The sequence below is a fragment of the Parasteatoda tepidariorum genome, chromosome 9 (genome assembly GCF_043381705.1).
Source record: "Parasteatoda tepidariorum isolate YZ-2023 chromosome 9, CAS_Ptep_4.0, whole genome shotgun sequence".
NCBI classification, from domain to species: Eukaryota; Metazoa; Arthropoda; class Arachnida; order Araneae; family Theridiidae; genus Parasteatoda; species Parasteatoda tepidariorum.
In genome coordinates this window covers 65,035,799-65,058,489 of record NC_092212.1, presented here as the reverse complement: position 1 = coordinate 65,058,489, position 22,691 = coordinate 65,035,799, and the positions used below count along the sequence as shown (strand labels likewise).

Below are 22,691 nucleotides of genomic sequence, written 5' to 3'. Positions count from 1 at the left end.
GGTCGCTTTACCATTCCGAATATACCAGCCATGTTGCAACGCATTCCTGAATTTTTCTACCAGCGATTTATGCTGACTATTGACCAATTCTACGTCATTCCTAGTGAAGCTGGACTGCCAATATACTTTGATTACAAACAGCCAGCTTATTTATATTATAAGAACAAGGATACTAGCTTTAAGGTGGAGCCCGGATTCTTTGCTGAAGAGAGAGGAGGGAAATTCCCGGATCATGCAAAATTCGAGACAGATGGACATTTAGCGTAAGTATTGCAACATTTTAAATTCAAATACAACTAACTGCTGTAATTCATTCAACAAATAAGAACTAAGAATCTTTTTCAGACACACGTGTAAAAAAGTATCATATTCATTTAAGAAATGCTTTTTCCCAAAGTGTGGTACGCGTACCATGTTCTGCGTACGCGTACTATGTAATGTTCTTAAAACTCATGTTCTGCGTACGCGTACTATGTAATGTTCTTAAAACACTGACATAGAAGATACTTCCTTTACCTTCCGACCCGTAAGGTAATGGTCGTAAAAACATTGTTTCCAATAGAACACCGAAGTCGAACATCACTGGCAGCTGTCACTAAGCGGGGGGTGGGTTGACCAATGTGATCAGCCTGCAAAGGTACCGAGGGACAGTGGAATCGGTCCTTGCTAAACTGTTACACCATTAACTGTGCAATTTCGGGTACAGGTCGATGGACTACCAAAGAAGGGGAGACATCCCCTCCGTAGAAAATCAAAATTTTAATAGTTTGTCTTCAGATCATCCAAGGAGATGCATCCCAGATCCCCGCATACTGTCCATTGTGCAGCTCTAGTGCGACGTAAATAAAGTACTACTACTAATACCTTTACTTTCCATTTCTTAAAACAACTCGAATTTACGTTGGAAACGAAGAGCGATTAGCTTTGTAGGTTTGTTTACTGTTTTTTCCCCCCAATGAACTGCACAATCGGTCTTGCCGATGAGCAGACCTAGTGCGTTCTCCAGAGGTGGCATCCACTCTTTCAGGACCACCACAATGGGTGAGATACCGTTGGTCATGTTAATTTGGACGTCTAGTTTCTACCACACTAGATGGCAGCACCTAGGCTCTATTTGGATGCTAAAGTGCACCAGGAATTTAATTTTGCCGGAAATGCCAAGAGCCAATAAGGCACTCTAGGGATCTTTTACGTGCCGCATAATCATACGACATGGCAGCTGAGGATTTTCTGCATCCTGAAAATCCGGTGTCTGGGTTGGGGATCGAACCCGCAGAGGTTTGTTTATTGTTACATATAGAAATTTGGGCTTATGGGCTCAATACAAAAGACGGCGTATAAGCCCTTTTTAAGTTCAAGCACAGATTGCACAAATTAAAGAAGGACGTTAAAAAGATACACCGATGGTTACGACGGGTTTCAAACCCACTTCCATCACGTTTCAGAATGTCTGATAGAAAGACATTTGGTGATCTAATCACTAATTTTGCCTCTTTTGAATATTAGTTTCCAAATTATGAGTACAACTGAAAAGTTAGCTGGTCTAATCCGAAACGGTAAATTTGTGTAGGTTGAAATTCTGGCCGACGAAAGTGACCAGTTGAATACCCACTACCAATTATGGTCCCACAGTGGACTGATCGTAAAGACACGGTTCCCAGTAGAACGCCGAAGTCAAACATCACTGGCTGCTGTCAGTAAGCGGGTGGGTGACCACTTTGATCAGCCTGCGTAGAGGGTGCACGGTATCGGTTCTCGTTAAACTGTTCTATCGTAAAGTGCTCGACTTCACGTGCAGGTCATCGGGCTGCCAAAACAAGGGAGTCATACCCTCTGCTGAGGATCAAAATTGCCATGGCATGTCTTCGGATCATCCTCAGGGATGGTTCCCAGACCGTCGCCAATAGCCCATTGTGCAGCTCTGGTGCGACGTAAATAAAGTACTACTACCAGTTATGAATTGTGTATCAAAAATAATTTAATTAAGTATTTTTAAAACAATCCTTAATAAGGTGTGCTAGGGCTTTTAATGAGTAACAATTGAAAAAATAATTATAAATGTTTTAGGATCGATAAGAATCTTTTTGCTTCGATGGGAGTCGTAATGCCCTTTGATGGAGTCATTTTTGGAGCTGGAATCAATAGGAGAGCCACTCTGTCTCTTCCACTGAAGCTCAAGTTTGATTTGGATTACAAGGAGAAGAATTTGAACTTCAAATGGACACCAGTCAATCCGCATGAGATTTATCACTTCAAGTACGAGCCCTATACATACGTCGATTCCTACATGAACAGTGTAGCTAAGCCTCTTGAAGAAGGATATTTACCAGTCAGACGACAGAGCAGAAAAGAGGTAAAAATAGATTCAAACATTAAATGTTTACTTTAACAGAACCGACCGCATTAATATAGTTCGTTCACCAGGAGTTTCTAAAATAGAGATCTATCGACAAAGACTACTCACTTCTGCCTAGCTTAATAGTATGAGATTGCCGCAGCTGATGCTCTCTGGTTATTTCAGTTTCCGTTTTTGAAAGCGCTATATGTTGAGCCACCTCAGCTAGATTTGGCATGTGGCATTTTCAGCGGCAATCATTGGTCGATTCGCCGTGTAAGAGAAATAGTAACGTAAACAAAAAAAAGCAAACGTTGCCACCGGCGGAAAAGAAATACAGCCAAAATTTGGGAGTCACGTACGAGAATTATATATATTAGATGGCATTCTTTTACATTCAAGAGAAGAGACACACAAGAGTGGAAACATTTACCACGTTAAAAAATGTATTTTTGTAGAATTCTTTTTCGTGTTCATCTTTTAACGTAAATTTTTTTATCACATAATTTTCATCGTGCATTATGCATAACTTTTTTTTTTATCACAATCTCCCTCCTGAGTCTCCAAGGATCGAGAGTAACAAGTTCGACTATCTTGAAATCAAAATAAAATCATCAAAACCATTATTAAATATTAGACAGATCCTTAGGATTGAAGGGAAGATTTGGACTTTCCGTTCATCTAAAAGTATATAGCACAAAAATGTGATACCCATTGGGAATTTTCCCAGAATTATGAAAAAAAATGTTCAGGCAATAAAAGGAGCATCCCTATTGCAATGCCAACTCCTTTGCAAATGTTACCGAAAACAAAGCAGTGCTGGAAACCTTTTAATAATTCTTAAAAATCCTTTTATTTTCTTAAAAATATAATCCCTAAATCTTAGAAATATTTTTCATTATTTTGTATTAATTTAGACCAAACTAAGTGAAAAATATTATTTCACATTTTAATAATTTATGGTTATGAGATACAGCATGAAACATGGATGCGTTTTACTGCGTTAAAGGTAAAATATTACAAACATTGCTCACTTCTAAATAATAATGTTTCAAATTTGCACTTATTTGCAGTTATTTAGATCTACGAAACACATTTATTCATCATTGAAATTTAATTAATTTGCAAAATCAATTAATGATAAATTTTTGAATATGAATGAAAAAAAATATATTTTCAAATTACTTTTTTTTATTTTATATTTTAGAACAAATGTAATTTCGATAACCTAACAGATTTTTTTAACCATTAGAATGTTTTCTTATAATTAAAAAAAATAATATATTTTAGTTTGTAAGAAAATAAAAGTAAGTAAATTAATATCGTCAGAAAAATATAGAAATGAAAGGGTAACTAGTAAATCTTGGAAATAGTGATACTTATCAATAGTTACGATGTGCTAAATATCAAATCGTAACGGAATATAATCGAATTAAAAAATGAACAGGCCGTTTTTACGGTTCTGATTAAAAACTACTTCGTTCTGAATTTTGTACGAAAAAAAGTAAAATGAGAAAGACTGCGAAAGGAAAAAAAAGGCATTTTAAATTGTGTTTTTTAATGAAAATTTTTAATTTTCAGATGAAAGAAAGCTTTTTCCATGATGCTTTAGGACATGGATTCGATGTCTCTGCTAGGTATGAAAATGAATTCAACGACAAAGGTTCTTGGGTTCGATTCCTTTTCGAAAAAGATTACAGAGAGAAGTTTTACTACATGTATGCCAACCCTAATTTTGAACCGTATGACGTGGATATTTCTTTCACCCAAGCTGCTGAGGAACCTACACGAGAGGTTAATATTTTAGTTTGCAATTTTATGTGGAAATGATGCTGTTATTTTGTTTCAGCATGTATTCTTAATATATCTTACATTTTAATGTATACAAATTCTGTACACAAAATACAGAATGATACAGTGGTTTTAAATCTTGACTTACTTACTTGACTAAATTCTCTGAACGCCAGGTGGCTCATGAGGCCACAATTTCTGCGCTTCATCCCTGCTGGTCGAGAACCGCTTTTCTTAAACTTCTCTAACTGAGACATCCCAGGATGTTTCGTTGCTTTATTATCATTAATCTGTAGGTTAGTTTGGACCAGCCTCTTTTCCGTTTTTCATCCGGTGCCTTTGTCAGTGCTGTTCTAGTCGGGTCTTTTGGGAACATTCTTAGCGTGTGTCCTATACAGGACTATTTATCTTTAATTCCTGAAATAATGTCCTAAATATAATCATATTGCGTATTTTCATCATTTTTTTGAATATTTTTTATCGCATTTCAACCACTTAGCTCCAACCCATTAAAATAATTTCTCTAACAGTATAGAAATATTTTACTACATAATTATATATTTAGTCCTAAATTATTTGACACTAAGTGACATCAAGTGACTCCTGCGGTAAAATATCTCTAAGCTCCCACCAATATATTAATTGGCGGCAATTCTTAAGCTGGTGATCTATTTCTTTTATAAAATGTTTTTTCAAAATTTATTTTATAATTGTTTTTTAGGAATTCGGCTCTCAATTCAGATTTAAGAAAAAAAGAATAATTCAAAATCCAAAGTATTAAAAATCGGGAGTCTGTGATCATTTTTATTCAAATATTTTCTTTAAACAAGTCATAAATAAAGATTGTATTATTCTTCGTTTTATATCAAAGCACTATTAATTATGTTTAAGTGTAGAATTGTGAAAGAGCTGCAATAGTTTGTACTGTACTAAATTTTGATAATACGCCTTGTAGCATACCTGCCAACAATAGAGAAATAAAATACTAAGCGACATTTTTTAGGCTACGAGTAAAGTTTTGGTACATCAAGCATAATTATGTACGTCAAAAAGAGAAATTAAAAATTAGAAATAATGCAAGCACTTACATTTAGCGAAATAAGAAAATATGTATATAAATCTTAATCTAAAGAAGATTTTTTTAAACCATTATTTATAATTACTTCAACTATTAATACTCAACATCAGTACTGGCAATAGCACCATCTGTTGAAGAATATGAAGTATTTTTGCTATCAGCGGATATTATATCGCCAAAATAATTTGTTTTAAAATTCTTCATTAAATACTGAGAAATTTAAGAATATATAGATAAACAGGAGATAGTCGTAAAATACAGGTGTCTTCGTTAAAAAAAAAAGCAGAAGACTTGGAAGGCATGTTATAGGTAACAAAATAAAACGATGTTATGAACTATGTCGGGTGAAAAAAATGGAAGTAAGATCATTGCCCTACATAGAGATAGTGAAACCCATGTTTACACAAATAAGACGAACTTATTGAAGGAAAATGACATCGAAACAGCTTGCACGCGTTAATCAATTTCCTTTGACTTCTAATATTGTCTTCTAATGAATTAACACTATAAAAAGACTAGCTGATGTATCTAATTCATTTCATTGAGTAGTTTCATAGGTACAGGAGTCTGGAGAAAATTTCTTTCCCCTTCAGATCTATATCTAAATTGAGGAAGTGGCTTCACAAATGAGATCCCCTCAGCAGAGGATCAAAATTGCGATGGCATTTGTTTTATAATAAGCCTTAGGTCTTGTCTTATATTATCCTTAGGGACGTTCCATATGCCAAAGCCAATAGCACGTTGTGCATTTCTAGTGCATCGTAAATAAAAAAAACTAACTCTATTATTTTAAATTTTTTATATAAGAAAAGAAATTAAAGTGCTATTTCTGTACTAAATATTTTTAACGAAGCTAAAATTATATTTTCAGACATCTTTCTTAACAGTCAAGTCACTAAAGAAAAAAATATTTAGATTGCATATTAATTACACGAAGTGTTTTCAAGGGAGTAAAGTTTCCTTTGTTATTTCTTTCAAAGCTTGAAGCCAACTTTAAATATCAGTACTACGGTTCAGAATTCGTCAGACCTGAATTTGGTGCCGAGGGATACGAAGATTTGAAATCACCAACTGATCGAGGCGAACTCTGCAGCTGTTCAATCGAGGGTGACATAGTTCGTAGAGGTGACAGAGACAGAAAAGTAAAAGTAGCCCTAACTTGGACAAGGGACTTAGTTAGGTCTTACCACAAAGTTAACTTCTACTATGAAAGAACACCTTTCTGGAAGAGTGAAACAAGAGTTCTTAAGGTAATGATGAATTTTATTTTCACTCGTTAAATTAACGTATGTCTTATTAATCGCAAAAATTTTATGCATTAACTAATAATGACGTGTATTCCAGTCATTTTTTCTATACGTGTGACACAATAATGATTTAAATTCAGAAACTAATATTTTCCTTTAAATTTTATCAATGATACAGTAAATTTTCTATTGTAACTTTTTTTCCAAATATTAATTATTTTTTATTATATTCCTTGATAATTTGACATGGATATTGTCTGAGCGATGAGGAATCGATTTCATTCACTCGCTTTACACGGAATTATTTCACTCGTTAAATAATCTTGCTAATCATAGTAAATTTATGCATGAACCAGCATTAACCAAGAATGACGTGTCCTCCAAAGTTATTTTTCCTTACATGGGACACAACAATGATTTAAATTGAGTAACTAATATTTTCTTTTAAATTTCACCAATGATGCAGTTAATTTTCTATTGTAACTTTTCTCCAAATGTTAATTATTTTTGATCCTTAATAATACGACACTGATATTGTCTGAGCAATGGAAAATCGAAACCATTGGATCATCCCAGGCATTAAAGTGAATTAAATTAGTAAGTTTTTTAAAATCCTTTTATACTCTCAAAAATTAAAGTGTTGCATTTACCTTATGTTATACGAATCTATCAAAAAAAATTGCATATAAGCGTGCTGCAACAAATGTCGTTTAAAACAAATGCAATAGTAAGTGAATTTTTTTGGCTCTATATCATACAATGATCCATAACGTACACATTTTCGTATACGATTAATAAGTATAACCGTGCACAATCGATGCGTAATAATGTACGATTCTCTCTCTCTCACCATTTAATTTTATCACTTCGTAATTCACATTCTCGTGATTTATAATTAAATCAACCTTCAGGTTTACTAAAACACACAATCGATCAGGTTAATTGTTGAAAATCGGGAATCGTCATCGTGAATTAATGTATCCCAAGACAATAAGAAACAAACAATATAAAGATTGAATACTGGTCAACATTTTTCCGAAATTTAAAAATATTACAATTGATTCAAAAGTATTTCTTAGAATAATTGTTGGGCCGGAATAGTCTGGGTGCTGGACTCACGTTCGTAAGAGCAGGGGTTCGAATCCAGACAGCCGAAGACTCTCCGTGTAGTAAATGGTGACTGATGCTCGTTAAATTTGTCGGGTCACAAAATTCTCCATGTTCCCATAACAAAAATATACTTCTGGGCGTACTAGATTGGAAATTGATCATTCTCTGGTTCTGGTCAAAATTACGATTAGTAGATGAATTAATGGATTCGCCTTCTAAACCGGTGTGGCAGAATTCGAATTCTTGATCACAGATGGCGCCACTTAAAAACAAGAAAAATCGCACCATCTGTGTCTTAGTGGTCTACGAGAACAACAACAATATAATTGCTAAATATGTATTACAAGTTAAATATGTCTCTTTAAATACCTTAGAGCATGGATACCATAGAGCACTGATTTTATTGTACACTGATTCTGATTTTATTGCATGGATACCATAGAGCACTGATTTTATTGCAAAATATGTTGGATAGTCTAACGCAATTATAAAAAGTGGTTTATATTTTTACACATTTCTCTAAAAATTCTTGGTTTTATGCATAATATTAATTAATTATACATAACAGAAAAATTTTAATGTGCATGGCTGTCTTGCGATTATGTATGATTGCAATACATAAATATAAATTTAATTGCACTTCTTTAGGTATGTGGCAGTAGTTCTCTCTTATATCCCAAATACGACATAGCAAAAGTAGCTACCTTGAATACCATTGGAATTGATCATACTCTCAAAGGCGAAGTCAAACTTGGTTTTGGAAAGGATTGTACGTCAGATCAAAAGGTAAATATGGACTTTTATGTATAAAGAGAAGAAAAAAAAAACATCTGTAGACATAGGTTTTCACTGAATATTCTATTGACTGTAAACATATATGTGATATTAATTTAAGAATTATCTGTTTAGATCAAAATCCAAGGAGACTTTGTCACAACCGATGAACAAAGACATTATGAAAGCAAGAGAGAAGTGCCTGATACCCCTGAACATTACAATCCATACGCTCATTTCTACCAAGCGTGCGTGAAGGACAGGGAAAGAGGAATTGACTTTGGCGAGAGCTGCATGGAATACATCAAACTCATAAGCACTGTACATGGCTATAACTTCCATGTGAAACATGAAAATGTATGTAACGCATATCAGCTTTTAAATATTCTTCTGCATTCGTGTACTAATTGTTAATATTCGTGCATTCTAATGGTTAGAGAAATCGGAGGCCGGTCCGGATTCCGATCCTAGACTTTGCTAAAAACAAACCGAGTCCCGTAAAATTTGGAGAAATGTAAGTCACTGATCAGTACCATGGGTACAGGAATCTGGAGAAAATTCTCCCTACTCTTCTAGTCTGCGTCTGAATTGAGGAAGTCACCTCACGAATGTGTGGTGCTGCCATCTATTTGTGGGGTTTTGAACTAAGACATACTTTACCCCTGAGGTGTTCTCTTGTCAAACTAAAGACGCGCTCTCCTGACTTAATTTGCAAAAGGCCAATGACTGGCGAGTTTGGCTTGTTCAAATGTCATTAGAAACAACAACAGTATTCGTATAGCCAAACTGGTATATCTACCTCACAAAAAATTAGGTTTCTTCTTTGTTGGGTCCACTTCTAAGCCCGAATCCGATTTTGAATACGGACTTTGAAAAATCTTATTGAATTAAAAAAGCATTTTTCTGAACATGGGCGGTGAATAAAATCGAATACATTTTAAGAACAGGACTAGTATATTGAATTGGAAAAGCAATTGAATCATCTGACTACAGCAACTATTCACTTGTCCTCAGCATGTAGGAAAATTGCTTATTTGTGGTCTCTTCTCATTCTTTTTAATGAAGTGCACTTGGATTGCGTGATTTTTCATTTCATAATTTATTTATTTTCATTTTCTTGATTTTTGATTTGATTTTAGATTATTCCAAACTACTGCTATTTTCTAAACACAAACTTTTTCAAACATTTTCTAAAAGTAGGTGACAGTTCTCGTTTCAGTAAAATTAGCCATTTTCAATAACATGTTGACCAAACAAAATCTATTTAAAACTTCAAAAATTCTTGAAATTTATGTTAACTTAGAGAAATTTTCAATGCACTAAAACAGAGCCGTGAGGGCTCAGGGGATAGAGCGTTCGCCTTCCAATGGGATGAACCGGGTTTGAATCCCAGCGATGGGCATTCGATTCAAATTCCGCATCCGGCTTACGCTGACCTCAGTGCTGACGTAAAAATATCCTCAGTAGTAGACGGATCCCTTGTCTTTAGGATTCCCTTGTCTTTGGTTCCTTGAGTTCCCTTGTCTTTAGGATTGGTTCAAAATTGCAAGACTACGGAGTTGAACATTAGCAGTCGTAAACTCAAAATTGGGTCGGCTGTTCAACAACGGTTATAAAATAAAATAAAATGTACTAAAACAAAAACGAACATTTTCTGGACATTTATTGAAAGTAAATTCAATTTTGAATTTTATAAAACGGCATGCTCAACAGTTGTAATTTTCGATTACAAAACTTAGCATTTCTAATGTGTGCGTATAATTTCATTACACTATAGCCAAGTTTAATATGAAGTGTCAATCAAGGAAGTTTTTGCTTGAAAAATGTTCGAGACGTTAACATTTACAAATAATAATTACTAACTAATTTTCATTAACTTTTAATTAATGACTACTTTTCCTTACTTCTCTGAAAAATATATATTAAAGATATGCATTGTATTTTAGCTTTCACCAAGATTCTTGAGAGTTGCTTACAGAATTCACAACCTCATTAAACATAGTTTGTTTGTCTATGGACTTCACAGTTATGCAGATATTGACCCACAAGACCACTATGCCCCACCAGGAGAATTTCACTTGCACGCTAATTTCTCCATGAGAGCACCAGTCGCAGATATCATGGTAATGAAGCCCAGTACTGTTAGTCGGTACACTCATGCTTACATCCCCATGTACAGGGGATTGAGATCTTATCCTGTCTTCGAGGACATGCATGTCAAGAACTCTTTCAGTGAAGGTAAATTCAATTTGGGAACTTATATAATAAAGTTTAAGTTTACAAAAGAAAAAGAAACAAAATTGTCATGAACGTGTTTTGTGAAGGTAAATTAATTCGAAGCTTTATTCCAACCGTATGCTAGATTATAGTAATCTACGGAAAAAGGGAAACAAAAATGAACGGAAATTGCCACGAGTTTGTTTTGTGAAAGTAAATTAATTCGGAACTTCATTCAAACCGTATATTATATGATGAGTAATTTTTAATTTATAGAAAAAGAACTCTTTCAGTGAAGATAAATTCAATTTGGGAACTTATATAATAAAGTTTAAGTTCACAAAAGAAAAAGAAACAAAATTGTCATGAACGTGTTTTGTGAAGGTAAATTAATTCGAAGTATTATTCCAACCATATGCTAGATTATAGTAATCTACGGAAAAAAGGAAACGAAAATGAACGGAAATTGCCACGAGTTTGTTTTGTGAAAGTAAATTAATTCAGAACTTCATTCAAACCGTATATTATATGATGAGTAATTTTTAATTTATAGAAAAAGAACTCTTTCAGTGAAGGTAAATTCAATTTGGGAACTTATATAATAAAGTTTAAGTTTACGAAAGAAAAAGAAACAAAATTGTCATGAACGTGTTTAGTCAAGGTAAATTAATTCGAAGCATTATTCCAACCGTATGCTAGATTATAGTAATTTACGGAAAAAGGGAAACAAAAATGAACGGAAATTGCCAGGACTTTGTTTTGTGAAAGTAAATTAATTCGGAACTTCATTCAAACCGTCTACTACATAATGAGTAATTTTAAATTTACGGAAAAAAAGGAATTAAAAGCGAACGGAAATGTCGAGAATTAGTTTGAAAATGCAAGATCAATTTCGAACTTCAACCAAATCACATTTTAGATTATAGCAATTTTTAATCTGCCATAAAAATTATCAAAGCTGTCAAGTTTTCGTACATTGATGGTAAATCCAATTTGGAACATCAATAATAGCAACCTTTTATTGATAAAAAGTAGTCGAAAAGTTCACACAAACTCGTTCAATAAAGGTAAATTCAATTTGGAGATCAATTCAAACAGGTATGCAAGATTATATAATATTTAGTTTATGAAAAAAAATATAAGAAGCTGTCTAGAACTAGTGCAATGAAGGTAAATTTACTCAGGAACTTGTATGGTATAATTAGATAAACTAAAAAAACTAAAAAATATGTCTGCAATTATCAAGATTTCCTTTAGTGACGGTGAAATCAATTCGTAACTTTTTATTCAAACTATATACTAGATAATAATAGTAGTTTTCAATTTGCAAAAAAAAAAGAGAAAAAAAAGCTAAATTTTGTATTTTTTGCGTATTTTTCTTTGAGTAAAAGTAAGTTTTTTGAAATTTCACTTAAATTGCGAATTTATTATTTAATTAACAAAAAGGAGTATTTATAATTTTTTCGTATTTTTAATTCAACTAATCTGCTGCATCAAATTCATTTTCAATTTAAATTTTTTTTTATAATTTAATCATACTTCACATTCATTAAAACTAAGGCCAAGAAAATGCCCTGAGGTGTCCTCATATTTCTATTCAATGCTAAGAGTTTTTTTCTTAAATGACTATCAAATTTTAATCTTAAATGCAAGAGGTTTTCTCTGTTTTTTACCGACTTCATATGAAGTATAAACTTTACCGGATAATGTGATTTTTTTTTTTTTGGTCAGTCAAAATTATGAACACTTTAACTGTGATTGATTCGAACACTATGCCGTGAACAGCTAATTCACCTGTCGCACTAAGCACACACATGCTTCCAAAAGCATGAAAATCAAACAATTAGCTTCAATTAAACAATTGGAAGATGAACAATTAGTTAAAGTTGGGGAAAATAAAATGTTTTTTAGATTCAAAGAATAAAATTATTCGTTATAATTGAAAGGATTGTTAAAATGTTTAATAAAAATGCAAAATCAACCGAATTTTTCAATTCAATCGTGTTTAAAATTTACGACTCATTTCAATGGATTAGTTTTAAAAATCTTATGAACATAATTTATAAGTATTTAAATAGTATATAGTATTACATCATTGATCAACGGATCTAAAAAGGTGTACAGTGGAACCCTAGAGTTCCGTTAAAAGGTTACAGGGATTCTGAGAGTTGGAACTCTTAACAAGTTAGGATTTTTGAAATTTGTTGTTATATTGATATCTACATAATAATATATAATTAATTTAATATTTCAATTATTTATTAAATAAGTGAAATGCTAAAGGAAAAGATCAGTAGTATGTCCCATTCTTATCGAAATTTCAAATATAATATATTCTTTTAGTTTGAACTTTGCAATCCAATTTTTTATAACCATTCTCAAAGTTTATAACAGCTTTTTTATATTTTCAGTTAAACGAATACCAAAATTTAGCTTCATTTTAAGCATTTGCATAGATCGAAAACAAGTTCAGCATTAACCCCTTCCTTCTCGCTCCCGTGAAAATTACGGGGTGAGGTTTCGTCCTCTATTTCTCGCTCTCGTGATATTTTCGGGCTGGAGTGTTCAGTAGTAACGCTCCAATAAGAATGAAACTAATTCATTTCTTTTGCCCGGAAATCCTTTTATTTCTAATTTTGCGCACCAGATGGCTGTACCAGGATATTTTTAAGGTAATTATAGATAGTTAGTTTATATTAAACTAGATGTCAGCATTAATCAAATACGTGTATTTGTGATATATGACAAAAAATTTTTCACTATTATGACTGTTTTCTTGAAAATTAACCGATCGTTAAGGAGTTAATTAAAATGCCATTCCAGTTCAGCAAATTTAAATCTCTGAGATAAATCTATTTTTAAAAGTTATGCTGGTTAAAGAAAAGATGAGAAACGCTTTGCAGTCTTTCATCGGTTAATATGATCGTAATTGCTAATGAACTTGATTTTTTAAGTCCGGTTTCCGCTAAAAGAGAAGCAATCTATAGTAGGAAAATATTTTGAATATCTGCCATAGTTAAATAATAAAGCAAAATAAAACTTGAAAGGGGTGTTTATAAGGGTGCCATGACTTAGATAAGTTTGATAACTCCTAATTCAAAATTTTTTTCCACAAGAAAATGTGATATTAAGCAAATCAACCAGAGAAAACTGAAGCAAATGAAAATACGCTTGCATTCATTTCCACTATGAAAAAAAAAATTTTTTTTCAATCATGTAACATTGTTTTGTTTTTTACTTTATCTACTATTTTTTACTTTATAACAGTGAACTGCAAGTTAGAAGGAAATAACGTTGTAACTTTTGATCGTTATGAGTACTCACTGCCACCTATTGATTGTTACAAAGTTCTTACAAGAGATTGCTCTCCTAAAGAATTCTTCACCGTCCTAGCAACTAAAATCACTCATCCAAGGTATAAAAAGGTAAGTTTCTAACTCAAAAATATTTTTCTGTTTTCGACTTAATAACTAATATTTTCTTTCTACACTTTTTAAATACAAGAAAATAAGATTTTTATAAAGCAGAATAATGTCCCTAGAACTATGCTATGGGTCAGAGAAATTTATGGTTTGCTTAAGTTATGGATTGGTGAAACCTATGGGTTTTTGAAGTTATAGGTTGAAATTTAATCATTATGAAATTGAATTAATTCTCTGAATTATATATATATATATATAGTTTTATACATATTTGTAAAATATCTTAAGCTGTTTTACAAATTATAATGCTTGATTGTTCCACAGACGACGTTATTCGTTTTATTAATTACTCAATACATTATTCCTTCTCATTAATTTAATAACGAAAATTCATGTTCAAAGCTGTGTTCATGTTTTTATAGAATTTTTTTTTAAAAAAAATGCTTGTTCTGTTAGTAGAACCTACGAGGGAAAATAAAGTCCTTGCATGTTGCATTGCTCATATCTTCAAAAAATATTGCATTGTCGTATCTTCAAATAAAGCGTGATAGTTACAGCTTGTTACACTTCTTGTATCTCCGAAGAGAAATACCTCTTCGGAGATATAAGAAGGTTTAATTCCAAAAGTAGTCTTACATATCCCATTGTGAAGCTCTAGTGCGACATAAATAAAATACTACAGCTTGTTGCACTGTGCATATTTTCTAAAAAATAATATGCCCATGCTCACTGCATATCATGTCTTGCATAAATTGATACAGCTCTTTTTGAGTATCTTCAAAGAAAATTAAAACCATGCGAAATGCATTTTTCAAAATTATTCTTTTTCTATTTCTATGTATGAACACATTTTTTTAATGTGTTTCAGGCTGTAAAGGTGTTTTTGGGCAAGCACAAGATCGAAGCTCTCCCAGTATCCGACGATTCAGACATTATCATCCGAGTCGATGGCAAAAGAGTGTCAGTCACCAACACCGAGCCATACTTGCACCGTGAAGGAGAACACCAACATCCACCCCTCTTCTACGTTACAAAAAGGGACGTATACTACGCTCTTCATTCCGAAAAATACGGCCTCATCATCGAGTACAACGGCTTCGGAATCATAGTACAAGTATCACCGTACTACAGAAACAAACTGTGTGGACTTTGCGGCAACTACAACGGTCAGAAGTACGATGGGTATACAGATGACAAAGGCTGTTTCTTTGAGAATGATGATGCCCACGCATATGCTTACAGTATTCCTTCTGACACTTGTTCTGTTCCTAAAATAGAGCCAAAGTGCCCAACCGAAGGTAAAATTATTATTCTTTAATAATCCATTCATCTTATTTATTTTATTAAACTTGAAACTACAAAATTTAGCTATTTATAATTGAAGATTTTAAAAGGAAAAGGACCTAGATATTTGAAAATTCCTACTTAAAAAAGTTTGCTTATGCACGCGTGTATTTTACTTACTTTTTATTGCATTCAATTATTTCTTACGCAGTTAGTAACTAATATTTAACATATTCCAGCTAGTTACAATACTGTTAATTATTATAAACATGAATTTTATTAAACATATGTTTAAGAAATTCAAATATAAATTAGTTTATAAAAATATTTTCGCAAGATCTTTTGTTTTGAAGGCTGAAAAAGATAGCAGGCATCTAAACTCAAAAACTCTAAGATTTACTTATTTCATATGCATAAAAGCCATTTTTATATTCCCAGTGGTTTGAAATTCAGAGAGATAAAATATTTTGCAAGATTATGGGATCTACAACTGGTCGAAAGTTTGACAAAATTATTGAGGCACTATTTTTTAATGTTTTATTATTTAGGCGTGCTATAAGTCTTAAATAAGCCAACCTTTTGGACCCGATTTTTTATTATTTTCCTAGATATGTAGATATTAGGGAATTAGCTTTAACTAGTGGGCTGCGCCCCCTGCTCGCTAACGCTGACCAACCCCCGAAAATTGCTACGCAATCTTATATGGTTTGCTTTGCAAACCAAGCTCGCTTCGCTCGCTACTAGCTTAGGTACATTACAAATGCACAAAATTCTAAGAATTCAAACAATCATTTAAATCTATATAAAAACTTTTTTCAAAAAAAGAATTACATCTTTTTAGTAAATATTAAGTCATTAAAATAAATTTGAATTCAAATAAATGACATACAATTCGCTAAACCTATTAGAAATGTGCTATAGTATAATTCGTGATATCAATCAAAAATCGTCAAATAAATTCGTAATATATAAATTCGTGAAAAAAAGCGCTTTCGACAAAATACTAAAATTTAGATCTATCGACAAAGACTACCCATTTCTGCCTAGCTCAATAGTATGAGATTGCCGCAGCTGATGCTCTCTGGTTATTTCAGTTTCCGTTTTTAAAAGTGCTATATGTTGAGCCACCTCAGCAAGATTTGGCGTGTGACATTTTTAGCGGCAATCATTGGTCGATTCGCCGTGTAAGAGAAATAGTAACGTAAACAAAACAAAGCAAACGTTGCCACCGGCGGAAAAGAAATACAGCCAAAATTTGGGAGCCACGTAAGAGAATTATATATATTAGATATTTTAGCCGATGAAACATAGACCACTCTGCAAAGCCGCAAATTCGGAGAGACAATATCTAAAGATGTCTAAGCCGTGGGCAATAGCCCATTGTGCAGCTCTAGTGCGACGTAAAATGAATTAGAACTAAACATGTCTAAAATAAATTATCAAGATGGCAAAAATCGGAATTTCCTTAAAATCAAACAAGATAACAGGCACAAATGAAATGCAATAAAACACTTATTATTGAATTCAGTGGTTTTTTTAGAAGAAACAAGAAAACTTACTTGTTTCACATAAATGAAAACATAAAGTTTCTATTTTTAAAATCAATTTTTTCCATTAGCATTTATTTAGATTTTTGCAGCAATCCTAAACTAATCAGGTCTATAAGCTGAAGCATTTTGACAACATTGATTACTCTAAGTCAATTAAACTAATTTCAAAATAGTATCTAGTATAGTATCTAGAATAAGGTCATCAATAAATACAACTTCTTGACTAAAGTGTTCCAACGTTCCTGAAATGATAGTTATCATTTTTTACAGGCGGATTTGGATGCACTAAACTAAGAACCAAAGTGGTCGAACTCTCAACTGGCAAGATCCCTCAATCTTGCTTCTCGTCTGAGCCCGTTGCAGAATGTAGCTCTCACTGCAAAGCCAGGAGTTTGTCCAAAAAGAAAATATCATTCCATTGTTTGCCATCCAAAGACGATTCAACCAAAGAATTCATGAGACAAAAAGAACACAGAATCATCCACGAAGTTAGGAGGAAGAGCAAAGATCACGAAGCAGAAGTCGAAGTACCCGATGTCTGCCAAAAGGTTTAAGTACCTTAAGTACCTGTTTTAAGGCTTCAATAACTCAAATATGTCTTTAGGTTCAAGAAATTTAAAGATTTCATCCTAAGTGACCATTAAAACATATTCACGTGTAAAAACTGAACTAATGCAGCTCAAGCTTATGTCATTTTTCAAGTGCACCTTTTGAATCATGCGCTGTTATACAGAGTCAATGGCGGCGAAACTGTACAAAGTGTTATAGTTAAAGCATTTTATTACAATAGTTTTTATAATGTACATATTTCTTGCTATTGATTCAGATATGTTATAAGTTCTTTTTATTATGTGTGAGTTAAACTACCAATTTGAACTTATGAAATGTGGTGAATGTTAAATACTGATTTTAATTTTTTATTAATATTGAAATCATTATATGCAGAATTATGGTTGTTTCATGTAAATCTTATTATTCGAATACAGAACTAATGCAATTCAAATAAAAATTTTAAGTAATGCCAAATTTAATGAGAATTAATGTATAAAATGGATGAGAAACAATGTTGTACAAGCAAGTTTAATATGCCATCAATATTTTTACATTCCTAATAAACCTGCTTTTGAATAAAATTACAGTGTTTTTCTTTGACTAATCTATGGCAAAGTTTTGCAATGATCTTTTGTATACAGCAATTATGAACAATAATGCTCAATATTCTTTTTATTACATTCTATATCCAGAATTAAGGTTATTTCTGTATTTTTCTGAATTCTAATGTTCCCTTCTTTCTGGAAGGGAACATTAACACTTGGTTTACGAACGTTTCTTGTATACCTATCTCTACGAACACGCGTCAATTTGACGTATGAACGAATACATATAACAGCACTTAGAAAGCAATGTAATTATATACTATAAGAAAAAAACGAAAATATGAGATATTAATAATTCAAAAAATATTCTAGTATTTTATTTTTCAATACTCGAACTAAGCAACTGAAACCTTCAAATCAATTGACATTCTGCGTTTGTTCTTTCTATTATTGCTTATCTGCTACAGTTGTTTATCGCTTGTTTCATTTGAGTTAACGATATCGGATAACGGATCGAAGTATTGCCGGTACATTCCTATTTATCATTGATGTGATATTTGCACGTTTACTCAAAATGTTGTCTAAATTACGATCGCGTCAAATTGACACATATCCATAGAGATAGGTATACCACAAAGAGAATTTCAATATTTCAAAGCTTTTGAAGAAAATAGACTTCAATATCTATATATTTACCTCGATCAATGGATAAAAGACATTACAAGAGATAAAATAAAAAGCAAACGGGTTTTGTAATTTTCCTTATAAAATTCGAAATGGGTCAAAATGACGAGTCCCGTAAACCTTGTATTAAACAAGTGTGTGCTCGTTGGTTAGATAGATTTTTTTTCTTATAACCGTCGTTGAGAAGCCGACCCAATTTTATGGGTTTACGACAACTAATGTTCAACGCCGTAGCTTTAAACCCAATCCAGAAGACAAGGGAACTCCTGGATCGAGTATTGAGAGAAATTTGCCTTCGTGGAAGACTTTTTGTGATGGAGCTAACCCGCATTTGCGTTACATGGAGAGGAAGACCACGAGAATCTCCCACGGTTAGCCTGCCTGACGGCTAGGGAAACTCTTACCCATGATCCGTCTACCACTGAGGATATTTCACGTCAGCACTGTGGTTGGTGCAAGACGGATGCGGAATTCGTATCGACCAGCCATCGCCGGGATCGAATCTTGGTTCACCTCTTTGCAGCCTCGTAAGTTTGAACCCAAACCAGAAGACAATGAAACTCCTGGATCAAGGATTGGGGATCGCCTTCGAGAAAAACTTTTTTGAGAACAAACCGGCATTTGCACTACATGGTGCACGAAAACTTCCCCCGACTTGCTTGATTGTAGGAGAATTTTCACAAAAAAATTGTGAAAAATATTTCATGTCTAAACTACTATGAACTAAAGATAATTGAAAAAAAGCATCCTTACTTTAGCTTACAAGGTAATTTGCCCATATTTTTGAAATCGAATAAAAAGTTCGTTTGCTTACAAACCCCTTCTTTAGAAAAATAGTTATTTACGAAAATGCCTTTATTTATTTATTATTTATGCCAGTCTTTATTTATTTATTAATTTAAAACAAATTGCAGTTTTTTTTAATTTTATTTATTTGCGAAAATAGTAAAAATTAACGATATGAAATTAAAAATGTTTTCCCTATTTAAATATAAGAAAATGGAATGAAAAAAAGATATTAAAATGGTCGAAGAAAACTAAACAAATAAAACAGTCAAGTTCTCAAAGTGAGAAAGATCATGAACTTATTCAATAAATCTGAACACTGAATACTAAATGTTCTCCACAAAAGAAAATTTGGACATCAATTATTTTTAAAAAAAACAGGCATCATATTCAGAAATTAAATATTTCAAAACTAAAACTAAAGAATTCTACAAAAATAAACTACTCTACAAAAAACTAAAGAACTTTAGTAATTCAAGTTCCATTCTTCGCTGTTACAAATTGTTTCGTATACTTCTTCAGCAATGTTGTAGTTGTACAATATTTCTGAAATTAATTTTGCCCGTGGAAGATAAAATCGAGCAATGGTGACACTATGACCGGACTAACCATGAGAAACTTTCCGAGTTCATCCTCATTTCACACGCAAAAAAAGAATTTTGATTTTACAAGTTCACATATCTTCTGGGTTAAATTTAAAACAGAAGGAATTTTGAGCTGGGTGTTATTGCTCAAACGCAAATTAGTTCGCTAATTGACGTGATTATAACAAAATTTTTTCCCGATAAAATAATCAATTCAGATTAAACAAAAACTTAAATCTACCCTTAAAAATACACACGTTTTTAACATACTAAATCTTTAAACAGAAATCATTCGTTAATTGAAATTGACTTCAGGTTTATTTACTATTTTATATTATAGATGAGTAAAAAACTAAATGGCTAAAACAATGAGTAAAACAATGACAATCCTGATGTATAAACTATGCAGTGCTGAAGATATTTTTTTATAATACTACAAAAGCTGTTTTTAACTGTTACATAGACATCATTCTTTTCATTATTTTCTATGCTCTAATAACAGTCATCAACTTTAAAACAGACATTGGAATCTATGGGACCCACAACATAGACACAGATTTTTATTTATAACTACCAATAAACACATTAATCTCTAGTTTTTTCATGAAGCACTTAAACAATTTTCAGCACCACAAAATACATTTTAAATAAATGATTTAAGAAATTTGCATTTTGATAACTTTATATTTTTGTCATCAAAAACCGACAATTAACATATTCTACCACTAAAGCTTTTCGTCAAACAGTTAATCAGAAATAACCAAATTAACTCACTGAAAAAGATAAAATTGCAAACAAGTTGTCAGGGAACTGCCGGGCGGTCTGGGTCTAAACTAGCTGAATCGCCAATGATTTAATTCAAAATTTGACTTAATTCTATTGGAAAATCGAAAAGACAATTGAAAAAAACGTATTCATTTGTTAGAACCACATTTTTCAGTACATTCAAAACAATTTACAACCTCTTCGAACAAAAGCCAGTCTCGTTCGTTCTCTAAATTTGTATTTTTCATTTTACGTTTTTGATATTTTACGTTGCATGTTTCATTATTTCTCTTACTTTTATCAGTCTCGCTTTTGATGCCTGACACAAGTACTTAACTAAAGTAGATTAAAAATGTGTCACAACAAATATTCTAAGTTCTTAAAATACCAAATCCTAATAAAACTTTCCAAAGAATCTCAAAAATTAGATAAGACAACTTTATGTCAGCTTTCTTTATCTGAGTAGTAATTCTGACTAGACAGAATATATTTTAAATTCAATTTTTTTATGATGCAGTATTAAAATATTGAATATCATTTACGTTTTCACTATACCATGCAAGTTTCTAAATAATCATTTTGCATGTTACTTAAAAAAAAGCAACAAAACTATTCTTACCTTCACAATAGTCAATAATTGTAACCTTCTTAAATTGTTGTTAAAACACCACACAATAGAAAGTAATGGGATATGTTATTATGGACTCTGTCAACTTTCGTCTAACAAAAGTTTCTTCAATGAAGAATTATGTAAATATGTCTTAAACACTAGTTATTTGGTATTTTATAACTTTAGTGGTAGATACGCCATATTTCTCCCCTTCCAGAATTCGATCTGAAATAGAATTCAATGAACGAATACTAAGTTGATATATGCTATTAATTTTTATTTATTTTATCATCCATTAAGATATTTTTTTATTATTTCTTTCCCATTTCTTTATTGGACGGAATTATATTATATTTGAGCACTATGTTCTGAGCAAATCAATTGTACAATGTGGACAAGCTCATGTCACGTGAGGTGATCACCAATAATGGGATTTTTTATTATTTATTATGTCATCTATCCAAAAATTACCACTTCATATAATAAGTTAACATGCGTTAGATACTAGTGATTTAGTATTTAATGTTTATAGTGGTAGTAACGCCCCATTACTCGCCTTCCAAAGTTTTAATTTTGACAGAATTCAATGAACGAAAACGATAACCTGATTTATGCTGTTAAAATTAATTTAAATTATTTAATTTGTAATTATATATGTTATTCTTTTATTCATTCTTTGTTTTTTCTTTATAGGCCGGAAGAATTTTATTTAATTCACCGGATTTTTGAGAGCTATTATGAAAAGCAAATCAAATGTTCAATGTAGACCCATCTATCGATGTTGACATGCTCAATCCTGTCCAATCATCACCAATAATGGCATATATTAATTTTCACTATGTCAACCTTCATCTATCAAAATATGCTATCATACGATGTAATGAAAGGATAATAAGTTTTATATGCTATTCATTTGGTATTTAATATTTTTAGTGGTAGTTACGCCATATTAGCTTTTCAAAAGTGTCAAGATTGGTCTCACATAATACTTAGTCAAATAAATTATGCCTTAATATGCCATTATGTTTCAATATCGATATTGTACCAAAATTTCATTAACCAAGCTTTTTAACGTTGGAAAATTCACATAAGATTGATATTTTTTCCTTGCAGAAATCTCTGGAAATTAACGCTTTTCCAAATAGATATGAAAACCAATTTTAAATTATTTACTTAATATTTAAATTGCGTCACGAAAATATATTTTACCTTTACACTCACAAGAAATGTAAAATGCTACATCATCGCCGATTTAGTTAAAACAGAACTGCAATCTAACAAAGAAACGCATCTGCTTATCAGTTAAATAAGCCCTTTGACTTGACTATTTGGGTTTTTTAAACAGAAAAAAGAAAAG

At 32.1% G+C, this 22,691-nt stretch overlaps 1 protein-coding gene across 3 annotated transcripts in view; it reads left to right on the top strand.

Moving 5' to 3' along the window:
• The window catches only part of LOC107445743 (vitellogenin-6), a 52,113-nt gene extending 34,172 nt beyond the window's left edge, over positions 1 to 17,941 (top strand). For all 3 annotated transcript variants that reach the window (XM_043046927.2, XM_043046926.2, XM_071185385.1), the window contains 10 exons: positions 2 to 263; positions 2,068 to 2,353; positions 3,917 to 4,129; positions 6,185 to 6,454; positions 8,210 to 8,347; positions 8,471 to 8,692; positions 10,282 to 10,573; positions 13,820 to 13,977; positions 14,843 to 15,272; positions 17,079 to 17,941. In XM_043046927.2, coding sequence (XP_042902861.1) covers positions 2 to 263; positions 2,068 to 2,353; positions 3,917 to 4,129; positions 6,185 to 6,454; positions 8,210 to 8,347; positions 8,471 to 8,692; positions 10,282 to 10,573; positions 13,820 to 13,977; positions 14,843 to 15,272; positions 17,079 to 17,362 — 2,555 coding nt within the window. In that variant the 3' untranslated portion in view covers positions 17,363 to 17,941. The remainder of the gene's footprint in view (position 1; positions 264 to 2,067; positions 2,354 to 3,916; positions 4,130 to 6,184; positions 6,455 to 8,209; positions 8,348 to 8,470; positions 8,693 to 10,281; positions 10,574 to 13,819; positions 13,978 to 14,842; positions 15,273 to 17,078) is intronic.
• The last annotated feature ends 4,750 nt before the right edge of the window (positions 17,942 to 22,691 follow it).